The sequence below is a fragment of the Astyanax mexicanus genome, chromosome 1, assembly GCF_023375975.1.
Source record: "Astyanax mexicanus isolate ESR-SI-001 chromosome 1, AstMex3_surface, whole genome shotgun sequence".
NCBI lineage: Eukaryota > Metazoa > Chordata > Actinopteri > Characiformes > Acestrorhamphidae > Astyanax > Astyanax mexicanus.
The window spans coordinates 112,556,647-112,574,639 of NC_064408.1; the positions used below are offsets into that span (position 1 = coordinate 112,556,647).

The following is a 17,993-nucleotide window of genomic DNA, read 5'->3' on the forward strand; positions in this document are numbered from 1 at the left end:
CACACACACTCACACACACACTCACACACACACTCACACACACACTCACACACACACTCACACACAGACAGAGATAGATACAGAGAAACAGACACAGAGAGACAAAAAGACACACAGAGACACACAGTCAGAGATAGACACACAGAGACAGAAAGACACACAGAGACAGACACACACACATGCACACACACGTACACAGAGAAACGGACAAAGACACAGACAGAGAGACACTGACAGAGACAGAGACTCAGACAGACAGACACACACACAGACAGAGACTGACACACAGAGAGACAGACACACAGAGAGACAGACACACAGAGAGACAGACAGACAAAGACATACACACAGACACAGAGACAAACACACGCTCGCAGAGACAGACACAGATACACACACACAGAGAGACAGACACACACACTCAGAGACAGACACAGACAAACACACACATATAGAGACAGACACCCACACAGAGACACACACACAGACATGCACACACATACAGAGACAGACACACACACACAGACACAACCACAGAAAGACAGAGACACACACAGACAGAAAGACACACTTTAGTACACAAGTACAACCTGCCCTAATTAAGGTACAGAAAGACATTTACTGCTATTATTTTCACTGTAAATGCGACCAAAAATAGGCCTACATTGCTGCTGAATGATCCCATTACCCGCGGCCATTCATGTCTTAAGTCACTGAGCTTGTGAGTATGACTCATTCTACTATAAGCATTTTTCCACTAAGACTATTGAGACATGCTTGACTGTGTACTTTCTTTTATATTATATGTGGGTGTGGCTTGAAGTCCTAAGACTAACAATCCTAAACATTTTGTCCAAAGATTGTAGCTGCAAAACGGAAAACTTCAATCTCTAATCAACGCCTTATGTAGCACACAGTACACAGCATCTCAAAAACTGACATTTTACAGGAGAAGGAAAAAAACGTTTTACTTTTCAATGGAATTTAATGTGACCTGTTTTATAGATTTAGATGCTGACATTTGGGAGCATCTCTATTTGTTATGAAATTCTGAATTCACTTTACAAAATATATTATTTAAAAAGACTCACCTTCCTCCACCGAATGCAAGAGAGTCCATGTCCCCTTTAATGAAGAACATGTTATCCCCTGTCCATTTATATGCCTAAAAGACATACATAAATATAAAAAACAAAATTAATGAAATAATCAACTCATTTAAAGCCACACAAGAAAATGCAACTTAATGATTCTTCTGCATTTATGTTTCCTTTAATTTAGGGCATCATTTAGCAGCAGTGCTCATTTCAGACCACATACCTCAAAATCTGGGAAGAAGCTGAAGAGGAAGGTTTCTCCTGTGCCATAAAATCCATCGCTGACTTTAAAGGGCTCCGATGCTAATGCCCCAAACACCTGGAAACACACAGAGATATCATTAGAGAGCAGAAGCAAATTAAATAGAGTCAGAATCCTTGAATAAATATTAAGCATATTTCTGTGCTTTCCTCTGGGACAGACAATAGGACAGCAGGATACCATACAAACAAACGCATTATAAATATGTGCAATACAGTCTAAAAGCATATAGACTGAATAGACTGTCACATACATTTAGGCATTTTGATAAAACTCTTAAAAACAATTTATGAGAGCACAGTGTACGGATATTTTAATAACAAAATGCCAGGCAGCCAATGCTGAAAAGTCTAGGAGGAGCTACAATTAAGGGCTGCATGATTTGGGCAAAATATGTAATTGTGATTTTTTCACAGACTTTTGCAATTTAAATTGTGATTATGTGATTATTTTAATCCATTGAACCCTAAACTTGTATTAGTTATTAATATATCTATCAATCAAATATAATTATAAACTTCTTTCACATTAAATATTGCCAGGGTTCTCAGATTAAATGCAGGTTTATTTTTACATTTCAACAAACCACAAAAATAAAACAAATGTGTGTGTGTGTATATACATAATAATGCATTTATGTATTAATATTTATTTTATTCCTCTTTAAACCACATTTATTGAAGTGTCACAGCTTTTAATTATTATTGGACAGAGCTAAAAGACATAAATATTAAGACATTGCCACATCGATCACGGCTCATTCTGCTCCTCCTGTCATTCCCACTTAGCATCAGAGTGACTATGAGCCCAAAGACTACAAAACCCAGCACTCTACGAACTACAAACGTGGTGATGTCATGGCACACGTGGCCCAAGGTTGTGATGCGTCTCTGGAAAAGCAGGCTATGTCTTCACACACATACTTGCAGGCTATTGGATAATTTAAACCGCAGCTTCTGCGATTGAAAAATCGCGTCCATTCAATGAAAAAACTGTGAAGTCTTACTGCTTGTCCTAATACTAATATTAGTAATAGTTACTCAACGGAGTTCACAGATATGGTCATGTACACAAATTAGGGAAACACTAATAAATATGATAGTATCTATATTTGACCTTTTTTAAACAATATTTATTGACTAGAAAAGCATGAAGCTGCTAGGTGGCTGTAATGTTTTTTCAAGGTGGGTGCTATGGTATCTCAGGTCGTTGCTATGGTGTTGCTCCTGTAACTGTTGCTAGATGAGTGTTATAGTATTAAAAGGTGATTGCGGTTTTATTTTAGGTGGACACAATGGTATCCCAAGTGGTTGCTCAGATGTTGCCAAGTGGTCCTCTCATTTTTAATCAAAATACTGATCCTCACCTGTCCATCACTGTCCTTAATGACCATCAGGACAGGAGAGTCCTGCCCCTGCATGATCCTGTACAGGGTCTTGATGCTCATGCCATGTTTAGACGTGCTGAAGGCCAGAGTCCAGGGATAGCCTATGGTCCTGGGTGGGAGATGCTTGGCCAACTGAGGAAATAAAAACAGGGATTATATCATTAGTGAAGAAGCAAGATTGCATATAGGGGGCGAAAGGATTGAGACACTATAAGAACATGAAGAAAGAATGCTAAGGCCCAATTCTTGTTGGGACATAAGTGTATGGTGAAGTCTTTAAACAAAGATTTTATCAGAAACTCTCTAAACAGATGGTTATTAGAAATTACTGAAACAAATGCTCTTTAATAAAAAATAAAAAAGACACAAACTCTAGTAACTTTACTTTAGCTAATTTACTTTAGCTTCAGATAATGTAGATTGCTGAATTATGACCATTTTCTTCATAACAAGTATAACAATCTGCTAGTAGTACATTTTATTAGCTAGCTACATTTCCTGTTCCACCTTAAATGGTGCAACAGTCACATTTTTGCACCTGAGATGGCTGCATTTAAGGGGGAATTGAACAGTTTAAATAAGAACTTATAATAACTTTACTGAAGAGATATGATGTCTGAAATGTACTGTATTTTTCGCACTTTAAGGCACACCAGATTATAAGGCGCATTTTAAAAGACACTATAAGGAACTTCTGAAACAAAACTAAAATGCAATTGAGTGCTGGATTTCTACACAGATTTATCTGTAATATCTGAAATATGTTTATTTGTGTGAGCAAAGTGCTTTAGTTTATTTACAGTAAGCTTAGATTCCCAAATTTCTCCAGCACTAAGTCTGGAGCATTAGCATTAGCGGCTAACTGTTAGTGGGTAATGCTAATGCTGCTCCAGCAGTGCTAGCCAGGGTTAGGAGCAGGCTGCAGGCTGATAATACTCACCTCTAAATGGGGAAATAGTGGTTATCAGCTAATGCTGCTCCAGTCTCTGTGCTGGAGAACTAACCTGAAACTCCTGTATAACACTGTACAGTGGAGTGGCTTTACTGCTCCTTCATACCTGACTGGTACAATTCATACATAAGGTGCACTGAATTAAAAGGCGCACTAATGATTTTTGGGAAAATTAAAGGATTTTAAGTGCACCTTATATTGCGAAAAATACAGTAACTACAATCCAGTAGCTCTGGATTTGTAACTCAGTTCCAAGGGCAAGGATGACACTCAAAAACAAGGGGTAGGGGTACAAATAAGAAAAAAAAGATAGAATAGAGATTAGATACATAAACAAAGCAAAAAAAAAGAGGAAGACAGGAAAGAAAACATGGCTGCATCAGAGGAAGAGTTGGAGAGTGGTACATCATGGCAGTGAAATTGAATGCTGAAAGGCCAGAGCCATCAGGGCACAATTACAGTAGCACTGACCTTTTAACACCAGCAGACAAAAAGGCTAACAGAACACTGTGCACCCACACATAAACAAACACACACACACACACATGGACTGTGCAGAGACAGCACTCCAAACTGCATGCGAGTCCACGTGGGGCTTTCTCTGTCCTGTGGCGAGTCTAGGCTTCCACCAAGCTTTGAGTGCATTAGATTACTCAGCGTAATGACCTGCCCTTATTTGATTTGCCAGCAGAATGGGCCTTGGGGTGCATAAAGCACTGGACGAGAGGCCACCTTAGTTGATCTATTCAGAAAGTGCTGATGCTATTGAAGGCCTGATACCTACGGGGCATCTCTTAGTGTAGTTCAACAAAACTCGCCCGTCTTTACAATATCACAGGGGCTTCAAAACAAACAGATCTAAAACGTCAAAGTCACGGCGGGAAGAAAAAGGCTGTCAGCCTTTTCCAGTATTACATAAGGGTAAGGGGATGGGCGATGTGGTAAACCATTTACATCACAATATTTAAAGATATTTTGATGATAAATGATATTTATCGAAATATATGGACACAGAGAAAAAAATGCACAGCAAAAATAGTAGAAAAAAAAACAACAACAACTTATAAATCAAGGAAGTTTTTAGTTCTTTTAAATCAGTGTTCTTAAAGCCCAGATGATATTCAAAATAGGCTTAGAAATGTATGACAGAAAAGAGTAAAAAAATAAGGGTGTGCCATATTGTACCGTACGCGATCATATCGCCAACATCTTTGAATATCGTGAACGATATTATACCCTGAAATATCATGCCATATCACCCACCTCCAATTATCACATCAGGATACTACTTTTTTTAGCAAAAGCAAATCCTTTCCCATTATAAATCTACTAAAGACAGATTATATCTGTCCAGTATAATTTATTCTACTTAAATCCTGGATATGTGGAGATATTTGGAGAGCATTATTAGTATCATAACATTCTGGATCATTGACTTCTGATAAAATTCTTGTATTTTTTATTAGCTCAGTTAGGGGTGTGCCATATCATATCGTATGCAATAATAAAATCGAATTTCTATTTTGTTGCATTGACTACCTGAATATACTGAATATAGACCAGGTTATTCAAACAATGGATTTTTTTTCTTCCCTGATGATCACGAGCATATTCCAAGATGACAATATCAGGATTCATGGTGCTGGAATTGTGAAAGAGTGATTCAGGGAGCATGAGATCATCATTTTCACACATGGATTGTTCACCACATAGTCCAGACCTTAACCTCACTGAGAATCTTACGATGTGCAGGAGAAGAGTTTGAGCAGTGGTCAGACTCTACCATCATCAATGCTGCTGCAAGATCTTGGTGAAAAATTAATGCAACACTGGATTGAAATGTACCTTGTAAACATTGCAGAAGCTTATTAAAACAATGCCACAGTGAATGTGTGCAGCAATCAAAGGTAAAGATGGTCCAATGAAATATTATTGTGCAGTGTATATCACCATTTTTCAAGATATATCAAGACTTGCAATAAAGCCATCAAAATATTCAACATCCACACATTTTTAACAATAAAGATAGCACATCAAGCTCATACCAACTCTATACCAAATAATACTGACCCCGGAGCTGCCTCTGCTCTTCTGCTCCGTTTGCTTAATTTAGGATTCTCTAAGATCAATAAGTGGAGGATGCTTGAGGAAGCACCTTATTGAAGGAGGAGGTGATCAATAAGAGATTCGCCACCCTGGAAAGAAAACAACTAACTAGCGCAAGCAACAAAACTAGCAATAAGAGGATCGATGCCAGCTTACCTTCTCAATCTGCTCAGCCTCCAGCAGATCACTGGGTTCAGTCATGTTGGGCTTGAAGGTTTCTGGCTCCAGGCTGGCTGTGATGGACGTGCCATGTTTGGAGTTCACCTCCTCCTTAGTGGTGATCTAGAGGCAGAGAACACTGTAAGTAAAGTGGCTTTGGTGGGCTTGGAGCTAAGGTAAAAAAAAAAAATCTACTTTTCTACACAGCTAACATACAGCTCTGGAAAAAATTAAGAGACCTCTTTAGTTTCTGAATGAGTTTCTATGATTTTGCTATTTATATGTATATGCTTGAGTAAAATGAACATTGTTATTTTATTCTATAAATACAGACAACATTTCTCCCAAATTCCAAATAAAAAATATTGTCATTTAAAGCATTTATTTACAGGAAATGAGAAATGTTTTAAGAAATATTTGGTGGAATAACCCTGTTTTTCTCCACCAGTCTTACACACTGCTTTTGGATAACTTAATGCAATTCCTGGTGCAATAATTTGATGGCTTGTGATCATCCATCTTCCTCTTGATTATATTTCAGAGGTTTTCAATTTGGTAAAATCAAGTAAAACTAAATTTTTAAGTGGTCTGTTATTTTTTTCCAGAGCTGTATATCTGGTATAAGTGTGTGCACATCTAAGCTCTATAACAGTCTAGAGTCTAGAATTGAGTTTGGGCTTAAATCCAGGAGCAGGGGTGTAAATATCTTGTTAATTTTTTTTTATGCAAAAACTGATTAAAGACCATGTCTACGGTTCTAGAAAGCAAAGCTAAAACAAGAAATAATGAAATATCTTTTTGCAGAATATAAGTGTAAAAATAATAAATAAAATTAAACTTAACATAGAGTTAAGAATGTAAACAGTATATCTATCCAAAATACTACAGACATCAAGTGACTAAGCATAATGTACTGCGAGAAAATGATGCACAGGGCCAGTCTGTTTCATAGAATAGTGTGGCAAAGACAGAGCACTTTGCCTCTTGTGACCTGGACACACTCATGTTACACACCCCTTGCTTGAATTACCTGCATTGTCTATCCCACACAATTGAACAATCACTCTATGGAGCCCTAACTTCCCTCCTTTTTCAACTGCACACCCTCACTGCCATCCTTCACTGCAGAGCAGGCAAATGGCTGGCAAAATAAACCTATTATCATATTTCATGTGTGGTTCTTAAGGAAAAGTTTGAGACTAAAGATCTACAATAAGGGCCGGTCTGTAGTACACAGGCTATTTGGTCAGTCTTTGTAGGTTTATGATGTGTTTGCTTTACAGTAGAGAAACACAACCTTTGTTTCAGCTGCTATTTATTCCTACAGTGACAGGTGCTGTTTGAGCCTATGGAGGATTGTGGCAGCAGCAATGATGCAAAACAAAGAAACAGAGTGCTGAACAGCTGGGACTTTCTCAACTTTACCCAACTTAGCATCAAATATTTGAGTTTTGCCAGGCAGCAGCCAATCAGATTGCTCAAATGTCACTCCAAATTCAAAAAACAGCTTCAAATCACATGCAAGACTTTTTCAGCTAAGCTCATAACTAAGCCTAGAGAGATAAAGTTGCCTACAGTCCTGGTAAATTCATTTGCCAGCAGTCAGCATATGATTTAAAGCAGTAGGCAGCAATTCAGTTATTTACTGCAAGCACAATTTATGGTCAATCAATCAAACCAAACTGAATTACCAGTTTATTATTCACACCAACCATGTATGGAGCACTTCATACTTTAGCTGACCTGTTTCTATTTTTTTTCATCTAACTTTATGCCCTGTCAATCAATAAAAATGAACCAATATAAGACTACAGTGACTCGTGGTAGCAGAATGATAATGTGTTGTAAAGTAAGTATATTTACCCTCCACACTTTACAGTTTTTCCCAAGCAAAAATTGTATAAAGCTGCTTTCACACTGAACATTTGCCACTGCACTTCAAAATACAGCACTTTTAATTAAATTGGCAAATATTGGCCTTATAGTTTGGCCTTCTATTGAAGGCAGCCTCTAAAACAAAGCTGTATGTAAAAATTAGCAAGCTATACGTTCAGCTACCAAGTATATATAAATTATATTTTTCACACTATAAGGCACACTTAAATCCTTTAAATTTCCCAAAAATCGTCAGTGCACCTTGTAAGCCAGTGCACATTGTGTATCAATTTTACCAGTCAGGTTGTAAGGAGCAGTAAAGCCACTCCGCTACTCTGGAGTAGCATTAGCATTATCTGCTAGCATATGCCGCTACTTCCCCATTCAGAGGTGAGTATTATCGGCCTGTAGCCTGCTCCTAACCCCGGCTAGCACTGCTGGAGTAGCAATAGCATTACCAACTAGCAGTTAGCTGCTAATGCTAAAGCTCCAGCCTCAGTACTGGAGAAATTCAGCAATCTAAGCTTACTGTAAATAAATGGAACAAAATAAACAGTTTTCAGGTGAGAAATCTGTGTAGATTAACATCCAGCCCTCGTTTGACTTCAAAAGAAAGTCTTTTTTTATTACAGTTTTGTTTACTTAGCTTTTTATCTTTACTTAACTTTTTTAGCTACCCCCAGCCACCCCCAGCGGCAACAACTGCTGAATGAGAAGTTTATAGTGTCTCTTAAAGGAAAATAGAACAGAAAAGAGATGTTTTTTGACAGTGAGCCTTATAATCTGGTGAGCCTTATAGTGTGAAAAACACTCTAGTAGGGTAGCCACTAATGTGTTGTAATTAAGAACTGAAGAACACATCAAATTAGACCTGTCAAGACCTGTTAACAGTTTTTTTCTGACAATATATTTTAGTTTTGGACACTTGTACTGCCCATCAAAACCAATTAGTGCACAATGGGCAGTCCTGAATTAATCAATGAACTTAAATCATGTCCAAAAACTGTATGAATTGACTAATTATTGTTCAGCACTCATGTACGGATGTTTTTTTAGTGTTGCAATGATCTGCAGCACTCTCTCTCTCTCTCTCTCTCTCTCTCTCTTCTTTCACTCTGTGCCAATCAATACACCTGGCAAGCACAGTACATATTGTCTTCAGTGAGAAAGCAGCTAGTCCTCCTCTAGTTCTACATCAGTGGTCAGTTTCTAATACATTTGGCTATCAGGCTATGCTATGCTTAACATCCCAGCAATGCTGCTGCTCAAGCATTTGGGAAACATTTTAGTCTAAAATAGAGAAAAGCTTCTGTCCTCAGCAAACATAAGCATGTTTGCTACCATATAGCTGTAGCTGCAAACAGCACAACCATATGGACTCTCAAAAGTCTAGGTGGCTCAGTCTAACCAATGCTATGAGGCTCTACAAGAGAGTTCTACAGTTCCCAGAGGGTTATGCTTTGGGCCAGGCACCTGGAGCCGTTTGCACAGGGCACGCAGATCCTCACTGTTTAGCGCATCGATCCGGCGGTGGTACTCAGTCACTGACACTACCTGGTATAGAGACAGGGGGGAAGAAGCCACAGCTGAACATGGATAGAAAGCATGAGCAGAGTAGTGAGCATGAAGCTGGGCAGTAGGGAAGGAGGAAATGTGTGGTTTGGGACACTGCACCCTTCGTTACAGAATGGTCAGACGGTTGGGGATTGATACGATTCCCAAAACGTGGCTGGTGACAGACAGCCTGTTCCACCTCACCCAAGCGCTCCAAAATACGAGCAAGGTAAGGCAGGTGTTTTGCATGGTTGTGTAAACTGTTCTCTCATTACGTAGTCTGCAGCAGGAGCTCCTGAGACAGAAAGCATGCCCCGTCCTAATGAACAACCCACAGCTGATGACTGCCAGACCTTCGCCAAGCTGCAATCTGGTTGACTTAATTGTTTTATTAGTTGCATTAGTTGCCAAGATACCTCGAGCTAGCTGACAGCTCCCAAAGCTAAAATTAGCCCAGTGAAATGTACAGAGCTCGTTGCTACGTCACGGCTTTTGAAAACCGGCTGAACACGCAAAGTGAGTGACATTACTGTGAAAGTGTCAGGAGGCTATGTTTTGATTTCAGTGCTTTGAAGAGCACGGCAGCTTTGGAGACTCTGTGCCAGATTATTAACCTTGGAGCTACTGATTCAGAAGCTTTAGAAGCTTCGGGAAGTTTTCACACCTGAAAAAATTCCAGAGCAGAGTCTGATAGAAGGTTTATGTGTTTACATTTACATTACATACATGCGTGTATATATAGCTCTGGAAAAAAAAATAAGATACCACTTTAGTTTCAGAAACAATTTCATATTCATAAAGTTTAGAAATCAATATTTGGTGGAATAACCCTGGATTTTAATCAGTTTTCATGCATCTTGGCATGTTCTCCTCCACCAGTCTTACACACTGCCTTTGGATAACTTTATGCCTCTCCTGGTGGAAAAATTCAAGCAGTTCAGCTTCTTGGTTTGATTTCCTAGAGGTTTTTAATTAGGTTAAAATCAAATCTCTTATTTTTTCCAGAGCTGTTTATTTAAAAAAAATCTAATAGCACACAGAGATAAACTTACAACTTTTATGCTAACAAAAGCTGCATGTCCTTGTACTTGACAATAATTGGTTTGTAGACTACTGTCTGGTTTCCAGAGACTGAATTCTGTCTCTCTGCCAGAATTTGATTACCTTCATGTGCACGCATATTTAACAGATTTAATAAAAATCCCCTTGAATTCCTTTTTTATGTTTCTAGGTTAATCTACATACAGGTTAATCTACAGCTACAGTAAATACAGGAATCACCAGCCTAATCTAATAATCTGTAACATCCATACTGCTGCATAACACACCTGCACGAATAGGAGAATCAGATTTCAGCATAATATCAGTTCTTTTTCTTCTTCTGTTAGAGTCTGAACCGTCTAGAAAAGCTGCAGATGAACCGGACCATGGCTTAGTTGACCTAGATTGAGTTCAACTCATTTGGTCGGATACAATTTTGGTACTTTTGTCTGGACCAGACGGATTCGTCCCAAGGTCCACATCAAAAACATAGGTGTAAAAGTACCTTAAATTACTCCAAAAACTGCTGCTTGAAATGTCCTCTGACTGAAAAGGGAAAAGGTCGACTGATTCAATCCAGACATGTGGAGTTTAAGATGTTCTCTGTCAGCTGTCTGCCTTTACTTCATAACTGCAACAGTGAAGCAGTTAGATGAGCCTTTACTGATGCACTGGAGCGGAAAGTTTGTGACAGTCTGTCATTTTAAATCAATGTAGCCACAATCAACTGCTACCTTGGAGTGGATCCGAATGGGGAAGCTTATTTTTTCCACCATTTCTCTGCTAGGCATAAGACATAAGATTGCAGTGGTGCCAGAGTAATGACTGTGAAATAACTCACAGTTACAAATATCTCACAAAAAAATAACATAGCAGACTTCTGTTTCTGTGACAGGTGATGTTGAGACACTCACACAGGAGGAATCACTCTGAATTTTCTTACAACTTGAGCTTTAACTGCAATTAATAAAAAAAGGCAAGAGTGCTATTAGACACATACATATAGGATACAACACAGGGTTGAGCAATATGGTTGTGTTAATGTAGTTATATTGACACTTGAAGCAGCAGTCCTTAACATGTATTATTTTAAAGTGAAAGCAGTAGTGTTCCAGAGTTTCCTGAAGTAAACTCCTGGAGTAAAATATTCTAATTAAATGGTATCAGTCATCTGGCACAACCAACCCTGCAATGTCTAACATTTATTTAAAAAAAGAGTGGTTTAGACAGTTTAATGGATGTGACTGCTCTCTACATTTTGACAGTATTTTATAAATTAACAAAATTAACAAAACAACAGACTCAAAAACATAAAATATAACATAGAAACTCAACCTGCATTGAAAGTGCTCTTCTACATGCTCTGTGTAATTATACATTCTCACCAGAGAGGGCTCTAAAACCCCAAATCCTAAAACTTACTGACTGATGTTTAAAAAAAAAAAAATCATATATTTTTTTGTAAAATTAGAAAAATTAGCAATGCTTAAATGTCTTATGTCTTAAAACAAATAAACAAAAATCATACGAATTATTTTTTAACATTTTAAATGTGCACTATTGTCTTTTTCCCCAGTTTATTAAATCTAAATTTTCATTTTGTTTATTTTTGTATTGCAAGATTATGTTTGATCGTATTTGTACAGGGATCTTACGAAATATATGCTATAAAAGATAAATGACTAATAAATCACCTACTGTAACGAAAGATACTGCAGATTTGATCCCTACCATATATTATTACTGCTACTACTACTACTACTACTACTACTAATAATAATAATAATAATAATAATAATAATAATAATAGTAAAAGTAACAAGAACAACCGCATTTAGACTTCAGCAAGGCATACACTTTTAATTGTATATTCTGTATTATTATGTTGTTCCGTATTAAGCGCTAATAGGTTTTAAAATACCCCAAATTACTCAAATAATCAAAAAACTAAAACTAAAAAAATAAAATAAAATTTAAGCCACTGGGCACCATGCTATTAGTTTACATCACAAGTGTATTTTGAGTCAGTATGTTTTTTAATTAGCAGAATTTAAATGTATATATAACACAGATCTAGCAGATATAGGTTAAGTTGGAACCAGAGGAGTAAACGTATATAGCGGCAAAAAAATTTAACTGTGTTTAAGCAAGTTACAGTCTAATGATCATTTGCAGCAAAGCGCACTGAGGTGGCCAGGCTAATAAGGTTTACAGCCTGCCTAATGCAGCAAACTTCAGAGGCCACACTGACTACCAGCTCCCTTTGAAGCTGCTGCACTTGACCTTGCAGCTAATGAAGGAGCTTTACTTCCAGCAGAAAAGATGACGGCTTTAAATCAAACCTGTCCTGTTTCATCTCTCAGACTCTCATGATGCTAACTGGCTAATAGTCTCTCTTGTTCGATGCATTAGGTCTTTTTGTGTGAAGGAAGGAAGGAGCTCAAGGTGTCATCATTCATAAACGAGCAAAACATCTAACGTAACTTCTGATTCTAAAGTCTAAATTTGATAGAAATAAATCACCAAGAACAACTTTTTAGGAAAAGGCAGATTATGTTATCAAAACTAGAACTAGAAAAATGTCATTCTATGACTGTAGCTTATACAGTATCTTTCAAGGAAATAATGTTTTAACGTACATCTAAGCAGGGCTGGACGATATGGGTAAAATTAATATCACAATAGATTTCTTAATTTTGCGTTACAATTACGATATAGATATGAACAGTAAAAATGCCCAGCTCTACATCTAAACAGAGCATTAAAAAAGTGAAACAAGCGTGAGTGGAAGTACTAGCTAGAAAAGTCTGAAAACTGAAACACATTAAGACATTGTCACGCTGCTCATTCTGCTCCTCCCGTCATTCCCACTGAGCATGGGAGTGACTATGAGCCCAAAGACTACAATCTCCAGCACTCTACGGACTACAAATGCGGCAACATCACGGCACACGTGCTGCAAGTTGTGACGCGTCTCCAGAAAAGCAGGCTGCGTCTTGCAAACTATTGGCTCTGCAGCTCCTGCGATTGAAAAATCGCATTTATACAAATCGTAATTTCCATTTAAAAAGCCATTGATCCCTACCATATATTATTACCACTACTACCACCACTACTAATAATAATAGTAAAAGTAACAAGAACAACAGCATTTAGACTTCAGCAAGGCATACAACTTTAATTGTATGTTGTTCAGTATTAAGCGCCAATAGGTTTTAAAATACCCAAAATTACTCAAATAATCAAAAAAATAATAAAATCGTGATTTCCATTTAAAAAGCCATTATTCGATCAGCCCTACTTCAGTGTTCATAAAGCAATGATTAATCTCTTATTAGTTGGCATAAGAAAACCGTGAATGGAAGCAGTTGGGTCCTACAGATGGTCTGATCAGCTATGTCATACTGAATCTCATCTAAACAATAGGTATGCACCTCTCTCACAGAACTGTCTGGAGCATTTGTACTCCCAGATGTATGGTGGATGTTTTCATTAGGTGGGCACTGCTCATTGTACCTGGCAAAATCAATAAAAGAAGACTGTAAAAGTCTGTAAAGATGAAATCTTTGCTCAAGACACAGCTTGTTTATATGAATAACACATTAGAAATAATTTCAATAAATCCTCAGGGGTCATGTTAACAGTGGATTAATCTGTAGCTGGATAAACTCTTACTTTCTGTGCTTTACTCACACTTTCATGATCTGGCATTTAACTGCAGTGCATGCTATTTACCCGGTGCTTTAAAATCCAGAATATTAAATAAACAATATGCTTCCTCTCTGGAAATGAGCTTTCTGTCTGGTTAATGTTTACAAAAATGCGCGATAATGCTCTACTTAAGGATCGTAATAGAAAAAAAAAAAAAACACAGTCCAAGAGTCTAAATAAGTCTATATAAACAAAGATGGGTTTGTAACTTCTGAGCAATATCTTGAGTTCTTATTAAGTTTAATAATGCTAAATTAAATATGATCTGAGACTGGCATACTGTAAAATAAAGTCTAAAAATAAGATATGTCCCTTCGGAGTTTCCCTTAGTTATATTACTACTGAGTAGGTGTCACTCAAAAGGCTCTGCTGATGTGAATTTGAATACATTTTAATATTGGCCAGCCTTACCTCGAGGTAAGCCCAACAATGTGGTTCAGCCTGACATAGTAATGTCAAAATGTAGGCCACAATTATTCAGGACTTAAATAGACAGGAAAGAAAATATGAAGCATGCAATCAGGAAAGGCCTAGCTCTACACACACACACATATGAACACACACTCAGGGTATATCATGGCATGTAGGCAGAAATATGTCAAGAACCTCTGGGATAATGCTGACTTGTACACAGTGGGTATAAGGTGGGTGGTTTGACGGCCATCTTGGGAAGTGACTGCTTGACATACGGTAATTCCCTGATACACACAGCAGGAATGAGTAACCCTCACAGGCCAGTGGGTCACTAACAAGACCCGTGAGAGGCAGAAGACCCAGTGATCTGGCACTTCACTGTGTCACTGTAAATAAAACTTTTTAGCCAACAAGTTGCCACTTTAAGGTGTTTAATAATTCAGAAGAAATGGTACACTACAGCAGCCATAAAAATACGATCCCCTCCCCCAGACCATAAAGGGTCACAGGAAGCCAAGGATGACACTAAGGACATTTTAGGGTCTTTCAGACAGTGGGATTTTCTGTGAGATCATTCTGTACTGGACGTTTAGTACTACAGAGCAGGACTCAGATAGATAGATAGATAGATACTTTATTGATCCCCGGGGGGAAATTCTTGATAGATCACTAGACTCTCATCAGGACAACTGAAAAATCTTCATGAAATACCTGCTGATCTCATTACTAATAAATCAGCTCAACAAATTGATCACTCTCCTACTATCACAGTAAGTGATATGCTGGCTGTAGATGACAAAAATACCTAAGATTAGACATTAAGAAGCTAGGGCTTTAGACAGACATTGATTTACTTGAGAAAAACTTGGGAAACACCAGCTAGTTAACTCTGACATAAGTTAGTTTTCAGCTTTAATACTTATAGCTAGGGCTGCATGATATATCGTTTAAGCATTATCATTGCGATGTGCGCATGCACAATAGTCACATCGCAGGACATGGGGCAGGAGTACCGCATAGCCTCAATCCACAAGGCTGGGCTCATGCTTGTAAACGCACGTGTCGAAAGCTGTGCACCTCAGTCCAGCACAGTTTTCCGCTGATATTTCCAGTTACAGCTGAATTCATGCTTTTAATTCCAGAAAAACACTATTATTTACCTTATAAAAAGCCATTTAATGCCTGATTAAAGGGCCGATTACTGTTGTTTTGCTGTTTTCCTCTGGTTTTGAGTGCTCTGCGCTGACTTCGGACGCAAGACAGAGTGCAGGTGGGGGCGGGGCTGGTGGCATCTGCAATGTAAATATTTTCCAATATTGTGCAGCCCTAGTTATAGCTACATTACCCAAAACACCAAGCCTTTAAAACTATACTCAAGAGCACGTTTTAAATTTATAGGAATTCACATAAAAAACACACTTTTTACTGAGATTTCCTCCAGCAAGTTGACTCCTAAAGAAGTCACCTTTAGCACAGTTTCCACCGTTCACTCCCACCTGCTCCCTCACACAAGCTTTACATTCCTATAGTCTGATAGCTAACGTTTACTTAAAGCCTTCCAGCCATACCTGTCAAGTCTCCCGTTTTGGCCGGGAAACTACCGTATTTTACTCCTCTTTCCCGCCGTCCTCCCGTATTAGTATTTTCCCGTAAATTTCCCGTATTATAATAAAATTTTAAAAACTTTATTATTGAGGAGACAGGGCACTTACCGCTCTGTGTCTCTTAACCAATCGTGGTACCGGTTCAAGAAGAAAGTCCCGCCTTTCAGGAGAAACAGCCAATCAGCTTGCTGGTTTTGCGGAGCGCAAATGAGGGTCAGTGTGGGGAAGACGCCCCGCCCCCCGCTGTGAGTTCAGGCAGCTAGTCGGAGCAGCTGATGTTAAAACATATATGGATATACGGAGATTTTTCTAAAAGAAAGGTAAGGGTAGGCTAATCATGTAAACTGTGAGGAGATTTGTCTTATAGCTGCTTAAAAATACTCGTCTCCGAATAAAAACACACAGATTAAACCTTTTAAAAATTAAAAAATTTACAGCTTGTGAAATGTGGAGAGGACCGAAATTAACTGAAATGATCAGAAAGAAGTATTAATTAAAAAGTATTAATTATGTAGACCCCATTAGAACTAATTTTTACTGATGGAATATATCTGGTCCATGTCTTTTTAGTAAAAGCTCATGATACTATTTTTAGGTCACCAACAGTCATTTTGCAGAATTTGTGCACCCTTTGTTCAATTTTAAATCCATTAAATAAATAAAACATATATCATATAAAAGAGTGCATTTATGCCAAAAAAGACATGAAATCTTAACTTTTTTAAAAATCTAGAAAAGGGTTATTAATTTGGCTGTATTAAAAGAATGACACATGTAGGAATGTCCACAAAATTTCAGTGTCAACAAAGGTAGGCCTATCAGATTCTGATAATCTAATTGTAGTCTGTAAATGGTTCACATGTGGTTATCTTAGATTTCTTGTAAACCTGTCTTAAAATGGAAGGCATACTGAACCTTCGTTGGGCTGGTGGGACGGCTTTAATCGGACGTAGGAAAATATCCCTTATTTTTAAATCTAAAACTTGACAGGTATGCTTCCAGCCACGTCCCAAACACTGTTAACGCCTGTATGTTCCCAAAGACTGCAGTCTCTGCACTCTTAAATGCACCACAATGAGAAACAATCACCAGCTAGCTACTTTAGACCAAAAGATATCTGTTTACAACTTTAACAGTTAGCTACAGTCATAGAAACACTGCTTTAGGGACACATTGTTGTCAGACCCATCTGGTCAATAGTCATTAAAGCCAAGTGTAACTTTGATAGTGAATAAGATCAAATGGCCAAATGGCATTAGATGTTTTAATGTGAAATAATTCATAGTAACTTACTGTTTTGTGTACATATTTGTATACAGAAATACGATTTTTAACATGATCTCTTTTTTGCAATTTACGGTTTTGTGTCCCCAAACTCATACATGTTTATTGTTAAATATATCACAGCTCTTTATTAACAATTAACCTACTCCAGCAATAACGTGGGAAACACAAGCTAGTTAATCCCATAAAAAGTCAGCTTCTAACTTTAACAGTCAGTAAGAAACAGTCCTCAAAACACAGACTCAGTTAACTAGTTTCCAGCTGTATGGCTCAAACTACTGCTACTGCTGCTGCTGTTGTTATTGTTGTTGTTAGGGTTAGAACAGCCACTATAAAAGCCCGGGGTAACTTCGCTAGATTAGCCAGCAGGAGCAAAAAGAGAGGAGGAACCGATCAGCACGTGCTTTCAGACATTTCTCCTCATCTTAAAGACCAAAACAACCCCAGCACAGCCAGCACAGACCCCCAGCCGACCTCTAAAACAGCCCCGGACCCGGGAGAGCCTGCTCTGAGCCCGCTCTGAAGTGCAGTTAACCCGCTAAGCCTA

The 17,993-nt window shown here is 38.1% G+C and overlaps 1 protein-coding gene across 6 annotated transcripts in view; it reads right to left on the bottom strand.

Moving 5' to 3' along the window:
* oxr1a (oxidation resistance 1a) overlaps window positions 1–17,993 on the bottom strand; it is a 389,372-nt gene that overhangs the window by 3,024 nt on the left and 368,355 nt on the right. For 5 of the 6 annotated variants that reach the window (XM_007242109.4, XM_022668688.2, XM_049467527.1 and 2 more), the window contains 5 exons: window positions 9,312–9,392; window positions 5,961–6,086; window positions 2,726–2,878; window positions 1,321–1,416; window positions 1,092–1,165 (listed from right to left, as the gene is read on the bottom strand). In XM_007242109.4, the coding sequence (XP_007242171.3) occupies window positions 1,092–1,165; window positions 1,321–1,416; window positions 2,726–2,878; window positions 5,961–6,086; window positions 9,312–9,392 (530 nt within the window). The remainder of the gene's footprint in view (window positions 1–1,091; window positions 1,166–1,320; window positions 1,417–2,725; window positions 2,879–5,960; window positions 6,087–9,311; window positions 9,393–17,993) is intronic. The other variant, XM_022668689.2, reaches the window with a different exon arrangement.